Source organism: Mauremys mutica, chromosome 11 (genome assembly GCF_020497125.1).
Source record: "Mauremys mutica isolate MM-2020 ecotype Southern chromosome 11, ASM2049712v1, whole genome shotgun sequence".
Classification (NCBI taxonomy): Eukaryota; Metazoa; Chordata; order Testudines; family Geoemydidae; genus Mauremys; species Mauremys mutica.
The window spans coordinates 28,048,530-28,067,648 of record NC_059082.1 but is presented as its reverse complement, the minus strand read 5'-3'; the positions used below and the strand labels follow the sequence as shown (position 1 = coordinate 28,067,648).

General features: G+C 40.7%; 1 protein-coding gene across 7 annotated transcripts in view; it reads left to right on the top strand.

The window, feature by feature from the left end:
* The window catches only part of THSD4 (thrombospondin type 1 domain containing 4), a 645,198-nt gene extending 636,625 nt beyond the window's left edge, over positions 1-8,573 (top strand). For all 7 annotated transcript variants that reach the window (XM_044980124.1, XM_044980125.1, XM_044980123.1 and 4 more), the window contains 2 exons: positions 1,334-1,478; positions 2,969-8,573. In XM_044980124.1, coding sequence (XP_044836059.1) covers positions 1,334-1,478; positions 2,969-3,111 — 288 coding nt within the window. In that variant the 3' untranslated portion in view covers positions 3,112-8,573. The remainder of the gene's footprint in view (positions 1-1,333; positions 1,479-2,968) is intronic.
* Positions 8,574-19,119: the final 10,546 nt, after the last annotated feature.

The following is a 19,119-nucleotide window of genomic DNA, read 5'->3' as shown; positions in this document are numbered from 1 at the left end:
ATGAAGAACTTTAACAGAAAAGTGCTCATTTTGAAGCAGGTGCTCATTGTGGTGACTGGAGGTCAAAGACTCAAAATGTGTTCCTCTCTCTCTGTCATCAAAGGAAAAGCCCACATGGGTAGTGACCTGTCAGCTTGTTTTCTATGAGAAGAAGCTATAAGTATGGATTCAGGGAAAAATCCTTCATCTCTGGACTGTATGGACTACTAAAGGTTACAGGTGCAAAGTGGAGATCCCCACGGACAATCTGGGAACCCGGAAAAGATTTTTGGGAATCTGACAGTTTATTACATCATTGGCACCATTTGGAATTACAAACTGTGACTCACCTGTACATAAATTTTACCTGCTTCACCTCTCAGTAATTCTTGCTTCCTTTTCTTAGCTAATAAACCTTTAGTTAGGTGATTATAGAATTGGCTACCAGCGTTGTCTTTGGTGTAAGATCTAGAGTACCATTTGATCTGGGGTAAGTGACTGGTCTCTTGGAATTGTAAGCAAACTGATGTGGTGTGACTTTTGGTTTAAGTGACCTTTTATCACAAAGTCCATTTATCTGGGTGGCAAGATAGACTGGAGAGTCTAAGGGAGAGTGTCTCTGACTCCATGGTAAGATTTGTATAGTGATCCAGGAGTTCACATTTGTCACTGGCTTGGTGAAACCTAAATATAAAACACACCACCAGTTTGGGGCGTCTGCTCTGTTTTCTGACAATCTGCCCTGAGATAGGCCTTCACAGTCAAGAACCACTCCAGACAGCATGACAGCCACTTTCTGTTGAATAGTTTCTTTGAGGTTGATTTGGTATGGTGTACAGGCCAATCTGTGAGCAAAAACAATGACCCTTGCTCATCAGACAGGAAAATAGCATTCCCGTTGTTATCACGCTGACTGTTATGAAAGAGCTGCAGCTGGGGGGGAGGGGGGTTCACGCCATCATGTTGGAACCTCCCCCCCCTTACAAATTGTTCCTTGAATTCCTCTCACATCTATAACAATCTTTCTGGCTTCCTGTCATACAGCTAACAGGATGGTTCATAAAATGTATCCCAGAAGGAGGTACTATGAAAGTATTTCAGTTGAAGTGGTTTCTCTTAGAGAGAGCCTTGTCCTGCTCACTTGTACTGGGGATCATGGGGACAGGGATTTTTCTTGAGCCCTAACAGGAATGAATCCCATAACTTTCTAATCAGCATTTTAAGGATCCCAATCCTATTAAAGTCAATGGAAGGAAGTCTGGAGGCTTTGGATAAGGTTATAAGCCCCCTTTCTCTGTGAGGGTTTCCTAGTACAAATTATCACCTTCCTGAATTTTAACTCATTTGATTTCAGTGTTCCAAATCCTGTGAAGGAGGATTCCGGGTTCGAGAAGTACGATGTCTGTCAGATGATCTGACACCCAGTAACCAATGTGATCCACAGCTTAAACCAGAAGAAAAAGAACCTTGTAATACTCAGGATTGTATACCAGAAATAGGTAAGGAGACAGGAAAACATGACTGTTTTGACTGTGGAACTCCATCTAGTGGAGAAAATATTTAACAATCTTGTATAGGCTCTCTAGGTTCAGTGTTTATTTTCTGTTCCAATTTTAGGAGTTCGTTTTTAAACAAAACAAGGCTCTCTTTTTAAAAAGGTACAGCAGGTTTTCATAGACTTTAAGGCCAGAAAGGATCATCATGATCATCTAGTCTGACCTAGTCACATTGCAGACCATAGAACCTAGGGTGACCAGACAGCAAATGTGAAAAATCGGGACAGGGGGTGAAGGGTAATAGGAGCCAATATAAGAAAAAGACACAAAAATCGGGACTGTCCCTATAAAATCAGGACATCTGGTCACCCTAATAGAACCTCACCCACCCACTCCTGTAATAGACCCATAACCTCTGGCTGAGTTACTGAAGCCCTCAAATCGTGATTTAAAGACTTCACGTTACAGAGAATGCTCCATTTACTCCAGTTCAAACCAGCAAGTGACCTGTGCCCCAAAATGTAACACATTAGCATTAATTTGATATTGTCAGAGATTTTTTTCATAATTTTTATGGAATCATTTTATTACTAATTATAATTACTAGAGAAGGGGAGAAAGATGTATTAAGAAGTAGTTAGAACCTCATTCTACTCTGCATCAACTTTCAGGTCAAATTTGTTCACAAATTTAGATTTTGTAAAAATTAGCTATTATGTAGCGTAAGACTGATAGAAATGTTGTTCTTCCTCCTCCTCCTCCATGTGGAAACAGTTTTGTTTAAAACAAATTAATACTGACAAGTCTCATGATTTTATTCTGTGCCTTGTGTTATTTGGTCTTTTTCTTAAAATCCCAGCTTCTTGAGTTATGTGATTATGTGAGAATCTCAGTTTTCATCAAAAAAGCAAGTTTCTAGCCCTCATGGTTTTTAAATGTGAATGGAGTGCATCCTAGTGGCTCAGAACCCAGAAGGCAAATATAAGAACCCAACATTTATTATTTTTCAAAATCTCAATATTTATAAGCCAATCTTGTGATTGTGGGGGGTCTGATTCATGACTTTTCAGTGCTTGGGGGTTGGCAGTACTGTTAATATTCCCCTGAAGCATTAGCCACCCAAACCCTGCAGCATGGTATTTATTACCTGAGAATCTGAAAGTGAAAATGACACAAACCTGATTATAAATACAAGTGCTACTGTCTACTCTATTTTCATTATTCAAGCCAAATTAAGTGTAAAAAGCAAACACAGATTGTTAAAAGTAAAGTAGATTTTTTAAATATGTGCATTTTTTTCTAAATGTATTCAAATAAAAAAAGTTCTTGTAGTTTTAATAATTTAACTTACTTACATCAGTAGGCTATTTTTAAATATATGTTTTTTCACCTGACAGTAAATCTTTAAAAATAAATTTGCACTCTACCATAATCAGTTCTGATAACATAATCTTTCTGAATCATAAAGGTCTGTGCTTTTTTTTTTCCCCCAGATGAAAATTGCAAAGACAAATACTACAACTGCAATGTGGTGGTGCAGGCCCGGCTCTGTGTCTATACCTATTACAAGACAGCTTGTTGTGCATCCTGCACAAAGGTGGCCAATAGACAATCAGGTTTTCTAGGACGCAGATAACAACTACTCCATCACCCGTAGCGGCCATGTTTAACTTTGATATGGGAACAGAAACAGTGTTACTGTTTGGACTGCAACAGGTTGTACCTTCTTAAAGAGATGGTTTCCATATCGCTGAGCACATCAAGACTATGGTTATGTCTCACACATAACATGCAGCATATAATAGGAGCTTTTTGGCTTTTTAAAATGTTCATTGTAAAACCGTGATTTTTAAAGCATTATTTTTTACTGATACTATTGTATGCATCTGTTCATCAAATAATTGTTATTTAAGGAAAATACCACCCTTCTTGTTATGAATTGAATGAAAGGAAAATCAGTCAAATGCATTTATTGGAGATGTTTGACCAGCACAGATACAGCAGCACAATTATTTGCTGAGTACCAAGCCTTCTTGGGTGTTTTGGACTTAAATTAGTAGATGGTATCAGTAGAACACGTACATAAGAAGTGTTATGTCATAAAAACCCCAGCACCCTTAGGACCCATTTAAGCTCAATTTCCCAGCACCCTAATATGTGTGTTTAATTACCTCAACCCTTCATACTAAATTAGTGTCATGATTAAGCTCTCTCTGCTGTACTTCCACTAACTTCCTGCCTTCAACTAAGCAGCAAATGTACACACATTGACTGCCTATAAGTGCCTTGTATCTAATTCATAAACTAGTGCATTAAAGTTATAGCCTGTAATTCTGTATGGATGTTGAAAGCAATATATTACCCACCACAGTGCCCTTAAGTCTTTTAAGTCTTCTCTTTAACATGTGATGCTAACAGCTGAAGCTCAAATGGGTGACGTTCCTCCACTAATCTAAATTGTCAATTTACACCAGCAGAGGATCTTCCACCATGATGTAGCAATCTTGCTACATAATAATTTTTCATTATAGAAGTGTTCAGTAAGTAACAGTATCAATCCAAATGTGTATAAGATTCAATTAGGATTGCCATCAGTTTCTGAAGCTGCCACCAAAGGATCTGGCCCTCTGTCTCTAACATGTTTTCATAACCCTTTGGTATCAGCCGTCTGTGGTGGGTTTTTTTTTAATATATATACTAACTGCTAGTGCAGTAGTTTGGACGTCTGTATTAAGGAAATCCTGACTCCTAGCTGTTGAAGGATTATTACAGTGTAGTTTGTCTTGTTTGCATCCTGTGTTGTTCCTCAGTAAACTTACTCTAAAAGAATAGCATCTATTTACACCATGTCTTCCTGTTCCAGTCAAGAATGGTTACAGATTTGCACCTGGGTTAGATGATCTTCATTTTCTACACTTACTGTACTCAGTCCTGGAATTTGCTAGAGCTAAACAGAATGAGGCATTCAATGCAGATTAAAGGTATTAAACTACCTGAAAATTTCACAGTTCATCCACTTTTATTGAGTCTTTTTAAATATTTCTGTGTAAGTAGCGCTGAGTTCTGTTGGTGGGAAAAAATAACTTGCTTATTGAATTACTCATTGCAATGTACTCTAAACCCTAGTGATATCTTTAATCTTGAGTCCATTTTTAAGATGTCCACTGTCTGAATTCAAAAATGGTGCCAAATAATCCTATTTATACCTGATATATGTTTACTGTTGAGCTTTATTGCTAGTCCTATGTTGATTATCTCTGAGCCCTATTGTACCATCAATGTTTGATCAGGAGTCCCTATTGTAATCAGTGGGAGTTCTCCTTTGTCTCTAAAATTTGATGTCACAATAATGATTCTTTGTGATTAGAAATTATTAAATGTCATTAGAGCTTTGATTATCCTCTAATTAATTTAATTAAACAATGGGAGACCTGAATGAAATTGAAAGACTAATAATATACCTTTTTTTAATGATCCCTTCTCAGTCCTATGCCTTTATGTCATGAAAAGTCACCACCAAGGACTTGATATAGCTCTTGAAGATCTGAGATTACACTGTATACAGTAGATTCTTGACCAAAGAATTATGGGGAGGAACTGTCAAATTTCCAATGGTGGTAAATATAAATTTTCATATGAAGGTCACATTGTAGCAAATCCTGACAAACTGTATCTAATTTTGTTGTTTCTCTTTTGCCTTATGAGAAGTGTATTTCATCTGCTTTAGGGAATTATCTGTAGCATAAAAAGATTATTTACATCCCAGATGAAGAAAGAAATTATAGTTCACACAATGATAATATATGACCCATAAACAGTTTGCACATACCTTTGGATAAGGTGAATAATTTAAGCTGAACAGTGAGTTGGTAAATAGGTTTGTGAACTTGGTGCCTTACACGGTGTGTAGGCAAGTTATAAAACGTGTTGCTCTTGAATACGTGGCAGTTGGGATGGCTTAGAAGGATTTATCTTTTTGTGGGCTCCATTAATTTACCATTGAAGACGGCAAAGTTCATAGGAGCCAAGTATAAAAGGGTATGTATCTATGTATTTATACCCTGTATTACTCCTCAGATTCATTGCTTTGTTAGTTGAATGTGGTCACTTATATTGATAGTTATATAAACTGAACTATCTGGTGTAAGGCCAGTTTTCATATATACCATTGAAAAAGTATTAGTCTCACCTAATTAAACACCATGCAGTCAGGAGTCAGCCTGATTGTGGCCAGATTTAATCTCTTGTTGTCACTGGCAAGTTTCACTATAATTATGATAGATGTTTTTAGAATATAAACTAATCAACTCTCCTTTCCTACACACACTGATGCAGAAGGACTAATATTATCTATGGTAATATTTTGCTGTCACATGAAGTGCACTTTTAAAACTATTCATTTAAAACAGTTATTGCATTTTAATTATTACAAGTGTTTGTTTTTATATAGCAGCGCTCCAGTTTCGCCTGACACCATGTATAGTTCCTGATTCTTTCACTTACATTGATGTAAATCAGGAATGGCACTAATGATCTCAGCGGAGTTACATGGGTATAAAACCAGTGTAAGGAAGTGCAGAATCAGGCTCATTAATTTGAACACCTTTTCTTTATTGTGTATTAATACATAGTAGAAAAAACATTATTTCTCACCTTTCAAATCTTCAGGATACATGATCTGGGATAAAATAGAAGATCAGAGTAACTATGGGGACAATATGTGGATCATCAATATAAGGCAAACTGGTGAAAGGTGATTACCTGAAGCCAGCACACAACAAAGGGAGCCCCACATCTGGCTTCTCAAACATCTGTAGAGAACCCAGTTTGCTGATCTTACATGACAGAGGCTGATTTTGAGGGGTGATGCAAAAGTGAGAGGGCAAGGTTTGCATGGTTTTGCATGAACATCACAGAACCCAGCCATGGTTTCAACACACTCATACTATTACGCCTAATGTAATGTAGTAATCTGTCTTTGGGGCATAATACATCAGGCTGCATAGAAGCAGGGTCTAGCATTAATGTTGTTTTTACAATGTTTATATGATCCCATTTCCATAGCCAAATGGTACAGATTCAAAATTGGGTCCTTTTAAGTAGGAAAACACTTGCTGTATTTTAGAGATGTGTTAACTCAAAAGTTCATAGACAAGGCACATATGGGTAAGATAGCCACAACTTAACTGAGTTCAGTGGGGCTACTCACATTCAGGAGTGTTTGCAGGTTTGGAGTGCTAATAGCTACTGCCATACCTGCTTACTCAACAAGAATGTTTGATGTTTAGAGCAGTGCTAAGTGATCAGACCATTTTATTACCTTGAACAGAGGATTAGCTGGCACAGCTGTGGGAATTAATACAAGTTTTTGTTTTGTTTTGTTTTGTTTGTAGTTAGCGAGAACAAGATAGCTTTTATCAGTTTGTGTCTGAAATAAGACTAGTTATTAGTAGAGCTATTCTCCTGCTAGTTCAACCAGCTCCTGAACCCTTGGAGGTTCATTTTATTAAAATAACTACTGAATGAATTCCTGTGCAATGAACCCAGAGTACCTAGACCTGCACAATTATGAAAGTATGTATTGTTTCTGTATTCTCACATACAACATCTGCTGTTTTAAAAGTACCATTAGAGCAATCATGTATAGATTCAATAGCAGAAAAAATCATTGCAGGACTTGGTTTTTATGGCACAGCTGTGTTTAATGCCTTTTGGCTCCTCTCTATAAAAGCATTTGTCGGTCTATGAGGCAGTTAATTGGGAAATTCAAACAATGAATGCTGAAAGTAAACTTCCTTTGTTCCTAACATGGCTTACAGAATATATCAGTGGGGGTTATGTTAGTTACTATTTAGGGAGCTGAATCAAAGTAATCTACTAACACTTAACATTTTCATATTTAGTGTTTTTAAATAGGCAAACTAATTTGCATGATAAGAAACAATTATTGGGTCAAATTCTGACCTGGTGAAAGCAGGTGCAACTTTATTAGAAATGCATCCACTAACACTAGGTCTGAATTTGGCCCTCTGTCAATTTTCAATGAAACACAAGGGAGTATATTACTGCTAGTTACATTTTTTTTAAATGGAGACTCCTTGGAATTTTAATGGATTGAGAACTGCAAACTCCCATTATCTTTTCGGCTTGATTATTTCCTTTGAAAATTCAACACTTTCCCAGTGACTTTCTAACAACACTGCTGTCATTAGCCTGCTTTGGCATGGTGCACTGTGCGTGGGTCTCTTCAGAACTGACCCTGCAATGTGCTCATCTTGGGGTGACGTAGGTGCCCTTGCTGACCCTCCCTGAAGTCATCAGGGACATTGTTAAGCAGGGGGGCTGGAACAGTTTGTATCGTGGGGGTGCTGAGAGCCATTGAACCACACTGTAAACCCTGTATATGTTGGCAACCACTTGAAGCTAGGGGGTGCAGAAGCACCCTCAGCACCTCTAGTTCCAGCACCTATGTCTTAAAGGACTGGGGCCTTAACTGTGCAGATCATCAAGCCTCGATTTGAGTGACACAAAAACTCTACTTTATATATGTAAAATTACTTACATTTCACCTTAACCCAGTCATCCATCTTGGCAGAAGGATATACTTTATTATAACTTATTTTTTGTTATTTGTAAATACAAGATGTTTATAGGAAATATGTATTCTGGGCTATGTCTATGGAACAAGCCACTGCACCAAAATAGTTCAATTATTTAGAATATGCAGATTTTTATTAAAGGGACATAATGTGTATTTATTTACATATGCCATCTACATTTTTGTCCAGGTCTTTCATCATACTAACCCAAGTTTTCATGGAATTTTATAGCATATATATATATATATGTCATATTGTAAATCCATAGTTACCATTTTGTAATTTTCTGATTAGCCAGTTTCTTGAGTGGATTTAAAGGGGGAGTATAAGCTAAAAGTACTTTGTGACTAGTTCAGGAATATGTATCCCTGGCAATGCACCCGAACCTGAACTGTACAGCATCCTTTTCATATTGTATACATTTTCTCTTTGATGGAAAAAGTTAACTATTTTTGTTTATGACTAATTTATTTTTTATTATTGTGAAAAATAAAGTAATTAAAGATCAGCTTTTGTGACATGGTTTATTTCCTATTTGGTGAACTCTATGTAACTCCTGTTACACAGGAGTTAAACATACGTATCAACAGTTGAATAGATCCCTGGAGGGATCTAATTAACATGCCTTATCTAGTACTGTGCAGAATATAGAAATGTTGCCAAAAGAGAGATAACACTGTGCTCTATAACCTTACAGAGTATTGACAGTGACATCCTGGTTTCCTGATAGACAAACATACCTATTAGAGATTGGAAAAGAAAGCCTTTTACTGATAGGTCATCATCTCCTCCCTGCTTCCAAACCAGGTTGTTTCCTACTGTATGTTCTCAATTACATTGCCCAATTTTAAATTATTTTCTCCCACCACTTCCCTTGAGAAGCTCTGGCTCCTTTTTGCCAGGTAAAATGGCCAGAGTGGTGTAAAGCAGTCCTAAAAACTGCCGTTCCAGAAGGGAGAGGATTCCCCTGATGCAGGCGCTGTAGAAGACAACTGTAAGGCTGTGTGGGAGGGACTTGCCCTCTCCTATGGGGACACTAGGATACAGGGGTGCATCCCCTCCCCCTCCAGCCATGGAGGACCTTGGAGAACCTTGTGGAAAAACCACAGAGAGCAGCCATCCACAGACTCTAACCCAGTGATACTCACCTCAGTGGTTCAGTAGTCAAAATAGTGATCAACATTACCCAAAGAGCCACAGTAGTGTGAATTCATTGTTTCATTTACTATTTATAATATCTGACCAAGTATTACTATTTTATCAACTACAGTTAGTTCACAACATAGTTTAAAAGCAGCCAGATTGGTTAATAATTAAATCACACAGTGTTTTAACATCATGTGCTGCACAGAGCCACAGGAGACCCATTAAAGAGCCACTTGTGTCTCTCAAGCCTCAATCTGAGTATCTCTGCTCCAGCCAGTAGTATCAGAAGCAGCCAAAGCAGGGACTGCTTGGTGGAGGGAGGGCAGAGAGAATGGGAACTGGTGGCGGTTTGGTTGGAGCAAAACAGGCACCAGATCAGACCACTCCCTCCCCCCAGCATCCTTGTGGACCCTGAAATGTACAGGGGAGACCCACTACCACACTTGGCCGGGCACTAGGATCCATGTAGACTTGGGGGGAAACCCCAGAGACCAGTCAGCCAGAGCCTCCAGGTGGTAGGATCAGAACCATCCAAATCAGGGTGCAGTGCTTCCTGGGGTTATCCAGCTTTGTGAGCCACTTAGCATGAGGAAGGCTCATCTGTGCCTGGTAGGGATCAGCTTCTTGACTCCATCAGCCACAAGCAACACAAGCCCTCCCCTCTCAACCCATGCAGGCTCTGCTGTCTCTCTGCAGGCAAGCAATTGCCATACTCCCTCCACCCCCTGCCCCTCACCCCGTCCTCCAAGCATTGCCCTAGAGTGCCTAGCCATTGGACAGCCACAGATCCTCTGATCCGAAAGGAACAATACACCAAGGTTTAGCAGTTACCCTGTAGGATATAGCTCCACTTAACTCAGCACGTGGATTTGTTCATGGAGAAAGCAGGTATGAGTTGATTTAACAAAGAACAGAGTCAAATAATATCACGTAGAAATATTGGCCACAGGAGGGTTACATATACAATTAAATCATAACACACATTCTAGAGCCTAAACTTAACTAACGAGCTGCTGCTTGTCTAATAAGGTTCTGCTTATCCTAAGTCCTTCTCTCAGTGTTTTTCAAACAGGATGGCTGAGGTCTTCTTTTCATAAAACCAAGCCTGCTGGCAACTTACCTCCCCAGATGATGGCTGTTAGCCCTTTGTTCTTCTTCCCTAAACTGGGTTCCCTCCCACCTACTAGTCACCTCTTCCTGTTAAATTCATCACCTGAAGTGCTCATAATCTTCTCAAGTATCAGGGGGTAGCTGTGTTAGTCTGTAGCCACAAAAACAATAAGGAGTCCGGTGACACCTTAAAGACTAACAGATTTCTTTGGGCATAAGCTTTCGTGGGTAAAAAACCCCTCATTTCTTCAGATGCATACTCTTCTCACTAGCATTCGACTCAGTATGTAAATAGATTTCCATTGTAAGGCACACAGTACACAGTGGTCAGCCAGGAAGTAAGTCTCTCACCTCCTGAAACATGTCTTAAGGAATATGACCTCTGGGTCACCTGCCTGTAATGGCAATGCTTTAAACCAGGGGTAGGCAACCTATGGCATGCATGCCGAAGGCGGCACATGAGCTGATTTTCAGTGGCACTCATACTGTCCGGGTCCTGGCCACCAGTCCGGGGGCTCTGCATTTTAATTTAATTTTAAATGAAGCTTCTTAAACATTTTAAAAACCCTATTTACTTTACATAGAACAATAGTTTAGTTATATATTATAGACTTACAGAAAGAGACCTTCTAAAAATGTTAAAATGTATTACTGGCACGCAAAATCTTAAATTAGAGTGAATAAATGAAGACTCGGCACACCACGTCTGAAAGGTTGCCGACCCCTGCTTTAAACACGTAATTTCCAATATATACATATCTATCTACAATACAGATGTGCAGCGATCTCCTTACATATTATCTGCACATACTTTTTGCAAAGATGATGATCAGTGTAGCACAGGATTTCAGTACACACCTTACAAGATATTGTATGGTGAACTGGTATGAAGATACTACCCCCCGGGGAGCCCTGTAACCCTTATGTACCCCTGTGTCCTCTGCCAGTTGGCATCACAGGGTCCTGGGGTGGCCATTTCAATCAACACTAGAGAATGTTCTCTGACTTGCATTGCATTATTATTAATTTTTATTTGTATTATTCTAGTGCCTAGAAGCCCCAGACGCGGACCACGAACCCCCTGTGCTAGGCGCTGTACAAACAGCCTGTAAGCTCTTTGGAGCAGAGACTCTCTCTCTTCTTTGTTCTAGGTGTAAGATAGGAGGCACGAGATGGCGCTACAACGATGGGGCGCACACGGAAATAATGAGTCAACGGTGTCTAATTGGCATAGGCTGAGGGAAGGAGTAGCGCACAAGCTGCTGGACAGTGGAGTGGCGGCAAACAGCGTGTTAGGGCCCCGATTTGGTTGGCCGGGGTTTTGTGGTGGGCGGGCTCAGCCCAGTGGAAGGCAAAGGGGAGCGCGCAGGGCGGGCATGCGGTGAGCTGAGGCGAAGAGCCTTGTGGCGGGGCAGGGTGGAGTCGGCAGCCAGGCAGCACAGGGCAATGCAAGGCAGCAACAGGTGAGCTGCGGTGGGGCCAAGGCGCCAGCAAGCGCCCATCAGCTAATTCCCACCTGCCGAGCACCTCTGCTTCTGCTGACTGAGCGGGCGTGTGGCTGCGGTAAAGCCGCTGCCCCAGCGTTAGGAGTTCACGAACTGCCATCCCGGAGCAATGACAGACACCCCCAGCCCGCCTTGAAGAACAGTTTAACCCCTTCATGGCCACAGCTCCTTCAACGCTCCCCTGGTGAGCACGAAGTGTGAGCGCTTCTCCTGGGTGCCCAGGAGGGGAGATTGCCAGTGTCTGGCGTCTGAAACCAGGGGACATTTTGTTTCATTACCTCTGTGTCCAGAACCCCAGGACTTGGAATGTGTCTGGACTAAGCACCTTGGTAACTAGCCTGGTTTGTAACCCTTGGGTGGGTGCAAGCCTTGTTCGGAAGGGCTTTAGGCCCTTTGACCTGGCTAATTACTCTTGAAGAAGAAAGACATCTGCGTGGTTTGGCTCTTGATGAACGAGTTAAACTAGGGAAAATGGGACAAACGTCCCTCTGTGGGCTATAAATACACCCTGAAAGTCTGCTGGATAAAGTGCTGTCACCCTAGAAAGCCCAACAAGGGGGGACATCCCCGGACTCTGAAACGCTGGTTAGCTGTTTCTTAACGCTGCTGTTGCCTTGAAAATGTTAGTGAAGATTGTACAGACTGAAGCTTAGGAGGATTTCTCAGTATCAGACAGTTGCCTTGGGTTCTACTAAACATTGTATGTCCAGAGACACACACACAAATCCCTTTACTACCAGAAAAGGGTCTCCTATATAGCCATCAAATGGAGGCACCAAATACTATCCTGCCATTAGTGACACTGTTTCTGGGACTGTGATGTTTCTTCTAAGATCCATTGTTCTTTTCGCTTAAAACTGTGCCCAAAATCTATTCAATTAGGGTGCTGGAATCACATGCATGTTTGAAATGATCCTCCTCTTTGAGTGCATGAATTATGAGACAAGGACGTATTTTACTGAGGACTATCTCCCCTTGTTTTGTGTCGCACTGGGAACATTGAAAGAACTCAGGTAGTTAATCAGTGTTCCAAAAGGGCATGAGTTAAACTTAATTCTTGAAGTAATCAGTTGTTTTTAATAAATCCATCAATTCACTGGCATCCATTAGCATGTCTGTTGTCAAGTCATCCACAGTTGCTGTGCATATGAGGGCAGGATAGGAATTTTAATCAGAGATAGTTGTGTGCCCATGGGTTGGTTGGCCACACAAACAACAAATACTAATTATCATGGACTGTAGTGGACTCTGGGCCAGACCATTCTCTCACAGCTGTGTCACAGAGTGGGGGAGGAGATTGGAAATCCCACTCAAGTACTCAGTTACTTCCCATCAGGCGGAGTTAAGCACTAAGTAGCCCCACCCAATCTTATCTGTGGCTGTTTGCATGGTGTGTACCATTGGTGAGGTGATCAGCACTCAGGCTGCTAGAAATGGGGTGAGGTTGGGCGAGTTCCTGGGGTTGTGGTGGGAGCTTTGGTACAGGAACCAGCCTCATGGCAGCAGCAAGGAGAAAGTGCTACGGTCCCAAACCTGACTGGTGCTGTGACCCCTGGGCACCAAGTTGTAAAGCCACTCACTCAATTTTGGACTTACCTCTTCTCCCATGGTGGAGGACGCCAGGGGACAAACCTAAGTGGCACTGTGACTAGATTAATCCACCAAAATGATTTATGTAGCAGAAACTCCATAGCTTCAAGATCAGTGGAGTTTTCAGTACAGCTGGTGAGAAAATGGGGTGGTTGGTTTTTTTTAATTGGAAAATTTAGACTTTTCATCAAAAACCTGAAAAACTCATACATTTTTAGTTTTCCAACAAAAATTAAAGTTAGTAAAAAAAATCAAGTTTTCATCAAAAAGAAGTTTCAGTGGAAAATTTCTAACAAACCCTAGTTTTTAGTTTAACGTTGATCCTCCAGAGCTTTTACACAGGAAGACATGCTCCAGCTCTGGATAGACTAGCTCCAATATTACTGTTTCCTGGGAAAAGCCTTCTAATTAAAGAGTGTGTTTGCCTTGCACTCCTCGAGGGAAGGATGTGTGACAATGGAAGTCCTTTTTTGTTTTTTTTTGCCACAACAAGGCAGGAGGTGTGACTGCAGCAGGATTGGCTTTGGCTGGCATCCTCCCTGCTTAGAGACCATGGGCTAGCTGCTCTGAGAGATACAATATGTTCCTTTGAGTGTCTGGTGAAAACCACTACTGCATATTTAGTACTATTGCCCACAATTACACTTTCAGGAATTAAACTCAGACTCTAGCCTTAAGCTTATCTGTCTCTGTCTGGGTCACCTAGATCATACATTTATTTAGCCAAGGCACAGAACAGTGCGTAGTTGTGGCTTACAAATTAGATGCTCTTGATTGACAATGCATGACATCAAATTTCTATCCAATACACTGCAAAGTGTTTCCTATTTTTGAATCCAGAAATCAAACAACATTGATTCTTACCTACCAGTGCAATCTGTAATCTTGACAGGTGTTTTCGTTCACATCTGCTAGAGCTGCAATTAAACAATCTAGGAAGGTTGTTAACAGAGATAAGCCAAGTGGTGTTTGCGTTTCTGTAGGAGGGTCCATAGAACATCTTTTTAATTTTGTTTGTAATTTGCATATTTAACAAGGTGTGGCCATAACAGTGCTGTGTAGCTATTAAGAGCCATTCAAGTTTGCTGAAGTGCCAGGCTTATTACTGGAGTGTATATCTCTACCAAGTGTTTTCACAGAACTGTTGGATAGAGATATTTTTCCTCCTCTGCAATGGCTGAAATCATGTTAGCTTTCCAGCTGGCTTAAAGTGTGCCACAATCCCATTACAGATACAGCATTGTGTATGGTTTTGTGACTAGTGGAAAGCTATGCCAAGCTTTCTTACTTCAAACTTTGAAATTTGCCATTTTGCAAGCCTTGTCATAGAATCATAGAACTAGAAGGGACCTCGAGAGGTCATCTAGTCTAGTCCCCTGCACTCCTGGAAGGACTAATTATCTAGACCATTCCTGACAGGAGTTTGTCTAACCTCTTAAAAGTCTCCAATGATGGAGATTTCACAGCCTCCCTAGGCAATTTATTCCAGTGCTTAACTACCCTGACAGGAAGTTTTTCCTAATGTCCAACCTAAATGTCCCTTGCTGCAATTTAAGCACATTGCTTCATGTCCTATCTTCAGAGGTTAAGAAAAACAATTTTTCTTCCTCCTCCTTGTAACAACCTTTTACATACTTGAAAACTGTTATCCTGTCCCCTCTCAATCTTCTCTTTTCCAGACTAAACAAACCCAGTTTTTTCAATCTTCCCTCATGTTTTCTAGACCTTTTGTTGCTCTTCTCTGGATTCTCTCCAATTTGTCCACATCCTTCCTGAAATGTGTGTGGAAGCAGAATTAAGAGAGGCCTCCAACTCTAACAATGCAAGAGTTGTACGAGATGCTGTTTTTGCCTCCGCTTTAGTTTTCTTGTCTCGCTTTAGCTGATAAGGATGGAATGCTGATTTAAGCAGAAACCTTGAGATAAGGTAGTGTCTGAAAATTTGTATAAACAAAAGATAAACCGCTAGCCATTGATGCATGTAACAGGACGGTATAAATACTTGCCTTATATTGCTTGTAAAGCAGAGACCTGCCTAGGAAGGGGGGGATCCCTGTCCATGCATAATCTCCACCTTGCAATTGCTTGAGAATAAACTGTCTCCGACATGTTATACACAAACTCAGAGTGAGGACTGGTTTTCTTCCACATGTGGTACCCAGAACTGGACACAATACTCCAGTTGAGGCCTAATCAGAGCAGAGTAGAGCAGAAGAATTACTTCTCATGTCTTGCTTACAACACTCCTGCTAGTATATCCCAGAATGATGTTTGCTTTTTTTGCAACAGCATTACACTTGACTCATATTTAGCATGTGGTCCACTATGACCCCCACATCCCTTTCTGCAGTACTCCTTGCTATGCAGTCATTTCCCATTTTGTATGTGTGCAACTGATTGTTCCTTCCTAAATGGAGTACTTTGCATTTGGCCTTATTGAATTTCATCCTATTTACTTCAGACCATTTGGCCAGTTTGTCCAGATCATTTTGAAATTTATTCCTATTCTCCAAAGCACTTGCAACCCCTCCCAGCTTGGTATCATCTGCAAACTTTATAAGTGTACTCTGTATGCCATTATCTAAATCATTGATGAAGATATTGAACAGAACTGGACCCAGAACTGATTCCTGCAGAACCCCACTCGTTATGCCCTTCCAGTATGACTGAACCACTGATAACTACTCTCTGGGAACAGTTTTCCAACCAGTTTTGCACCCACCTTATAGTAGCTCCATCTATGTTGCATTTGCTCAAATGTAAAATTTCCTGCAAAATTTCTTGAGGCAAAAATCGGTCAAAATTGGCCACACATCTTTTTTGCTGCATGAATGTCACAACAAAGGTTTTTGTTTGCTTTTTTGCTGGGGTACTTGGGGGAAATAGGTGCATTTTCAAATTTCAGTGAGCCTTGTAACATGGTTGAAGTCATATGGTATTTGGTATTTTTCAGGATCCCTGGCTGGGTGAGCTTACCCATGTGTTCAAGATCACCTGCAGAAGCCATTTTAACTCTCTCTACCCTCCAAGTAAATATGGGAAGGAAAGGAAGAGAGTGCCTCTGTTTCTCCCTCACGGCCAACTCCTAAAGGATGTCTTGTACAAAAGACATCAGGCAGGGGACTGATAGAAGAAGACAAACACAAGGTAAGAGTGAAGGGGTAACTGTAAGCAGGTTATGTCCTATGGCCTGCTGAGGGAAAAAGAATTGTGTGTAGTCAGAGGACTACATAGACTTGGGCAATTGTGTTCCTAGATGTAGATAGTTTGGATAAGAGCAGTGGACTTGACAGGTAGGAAATCCCTAATTTTTGTGTGCTCGTTCTTCATTCTTAAATCAGCAACATGTAGGTTCTGCCATTCTGCAGATTTCATTTTAAAAAATGGGTGTTCCTTGCCATCATCAATGTGCACATAACCTTGAAAACTTGACCTGAGTCTAGACAAATACATCAGTGTCTTCTCAACTTTGCAGACAGTCTGAAACAATAGCACTGAGAAGAGAGGACTGCTCCATGCATCCTAAAGTGTTGTTTACTCTGAATCCTAAATAGGACAGCTTGTTAAATTTATCTGGCTAGGTTGTAGAATTTCCATCAGTGTCACAGAGCTTGGATATAGTTTGCCTCACAGTACTTTGCCCTCTGGCCTTAATGTTTCACTAGCACTATTTTTTTAATTTAATTTCCCTTTTGACTTTTAAAGGAGTCCAGGTGACTCTCCTGGTGACTAACATATGGAGGTCATGTCCTTAGCTATTGTAAACTGGCATAACTACAGTTGACACTGAAATCGGTGGAACCATGCCAGCTGACATCAGCTGAGACTTTGAACCACAGTGTTAAAGCAGATTTCATACTTTACTGAGCTTTCCAAGCCTATTAAAGCCAGTCAACATCCCTGCCACAACCCCACACCCACACACAAATGGGTCTGGTGGCTTTTTTTCTAAATGATATTGAGTCTGAAGTGTCACAAACGAAAGAGGTTTTCTTGAGAATAACCTTTCGTACCTGTCTGTAGGAGGTCAGAACCACCACTGTGGCTACATCTAATCTGCAACTCAGAGAGTAATTTGCAGCTTGTGTGTACCCCGTGCTTAATTTGAAACGAAAGAGATGCTTGGGCTCAAGCAATTTTTTTACTTTCATAACTGATGTGGCAAGCCCAGAGGTACCAGGGCTATGAACTGCCAAGTCTAGAGGTGCTGGGGCTCAGCCCTGGCAAAATTAAGCTCTGTGTACAGCTGCGCTAGTCTAGCTTACTAAAAATAGCAGTGAAGGTGCTAGCTGTGCAAACCTGCTTGGCCTCCCTGGGTATATCCTCATGTTCCAAACCTAGCCTGCCCCACTACATCCTCACTGATATTTTTAGCAAGCTAGCTGGTGTGGATATGTCAACCTAACATGGCTGCTGCAAATCATACCGGGGGTTGCAATGTAAACGTAACCTGTGTGAAAGGAATTTTTAGTAAAAAATCTACTTTCCAGTGGTGTTTGAATTTAAATAGTTGCTGGCTGGTATGTCACAGGAGTTAGTGTTGTATCATTCTGATTGGTAACACTTTACCAGGCATACTTGCCTGTGTTCAAAATAAAATAAGCCCTTTGGCTGAGAGAAGTGGGCAGTTAGCCTGGAGGTTGGGGGAGGAGGGACGGCGCTGGAGGAACTGAGCCCTAAGATTTTTAAGGGCATGCTCCAACACCCATTAAAGTCAATGGAAAGATTTTCCATGGGATGGGTCCAGGGTGCATCTAGGATTATGAAGTTTTGATGTCTCTGGATGCCTTCTTGCACATTCAAGTTATCCCCACTTGAAAGGAGAACAGATTTTCCTCACTGGGGCTAGGTTTTATTCTTATCCAGCTGGAAAAAAGGAGTAAGGTAAGCTCATGATAGAAATGCCACTTTTAAAAAACCTGTATAACGATACCAAACAAGTAGTTAACTGTAAATATAGTTTACAGGAACAAAGCTTGAAAGTAAGTGTGTGTGTGTGAGAGACTGCATAGTAAAACAAACAGAAACAGCCATTACTGTGTACTCGTCAATAGCATTGTGCCTGAATGCTAGTCCAGTTTAGTGAGCAAGTCCACTATTCTACAGCAGTGGATTTTTACAATGCATTTGTGTTGTGTCTTCCTGATATAGAATATAAACCTGCTCAACAGCAGCTTTGGCAATAAAGCTGGGTTGATTGATTCATACCACGGTGTAATAACCAAATAAAATCTGAAACCAACAGCCTGGATAAATAGGCATAGTCTATTTCCAAATGGATTTGGAATCTGATCTATGATGAATCAGTGCCTCACAAAATATGTGTTGGAATGCATTCCTACTCAACTCAGGGCTTTATTCATTTCCATGTCAAAACTCAGGTTGTCACAATTCAAAGTATCCTGATATGTGTTGTGTTGTGTCCAGCTTGTGTTTCGACATATAGAGCAAGATGCTCTATTGATGCACAGCTATGGATGGGTGGGATTAAATAAGAACTGAATGGAACCATTATTGAGGTTTTTAAATATTTGTTTGTTTGTTTGTTTGTTTTTTAAACAAGTGTTATATTTTGGCTCTGCTTTCAACTTCCTGGGTTAGAATGGCACTGGAAACTGAAGAACCAAAATTCTCTTGGTGGAAGGGAAATTCTCAAGGTATATCTGGCTTGGCCTGAATGCTGAGGTACTGAAAA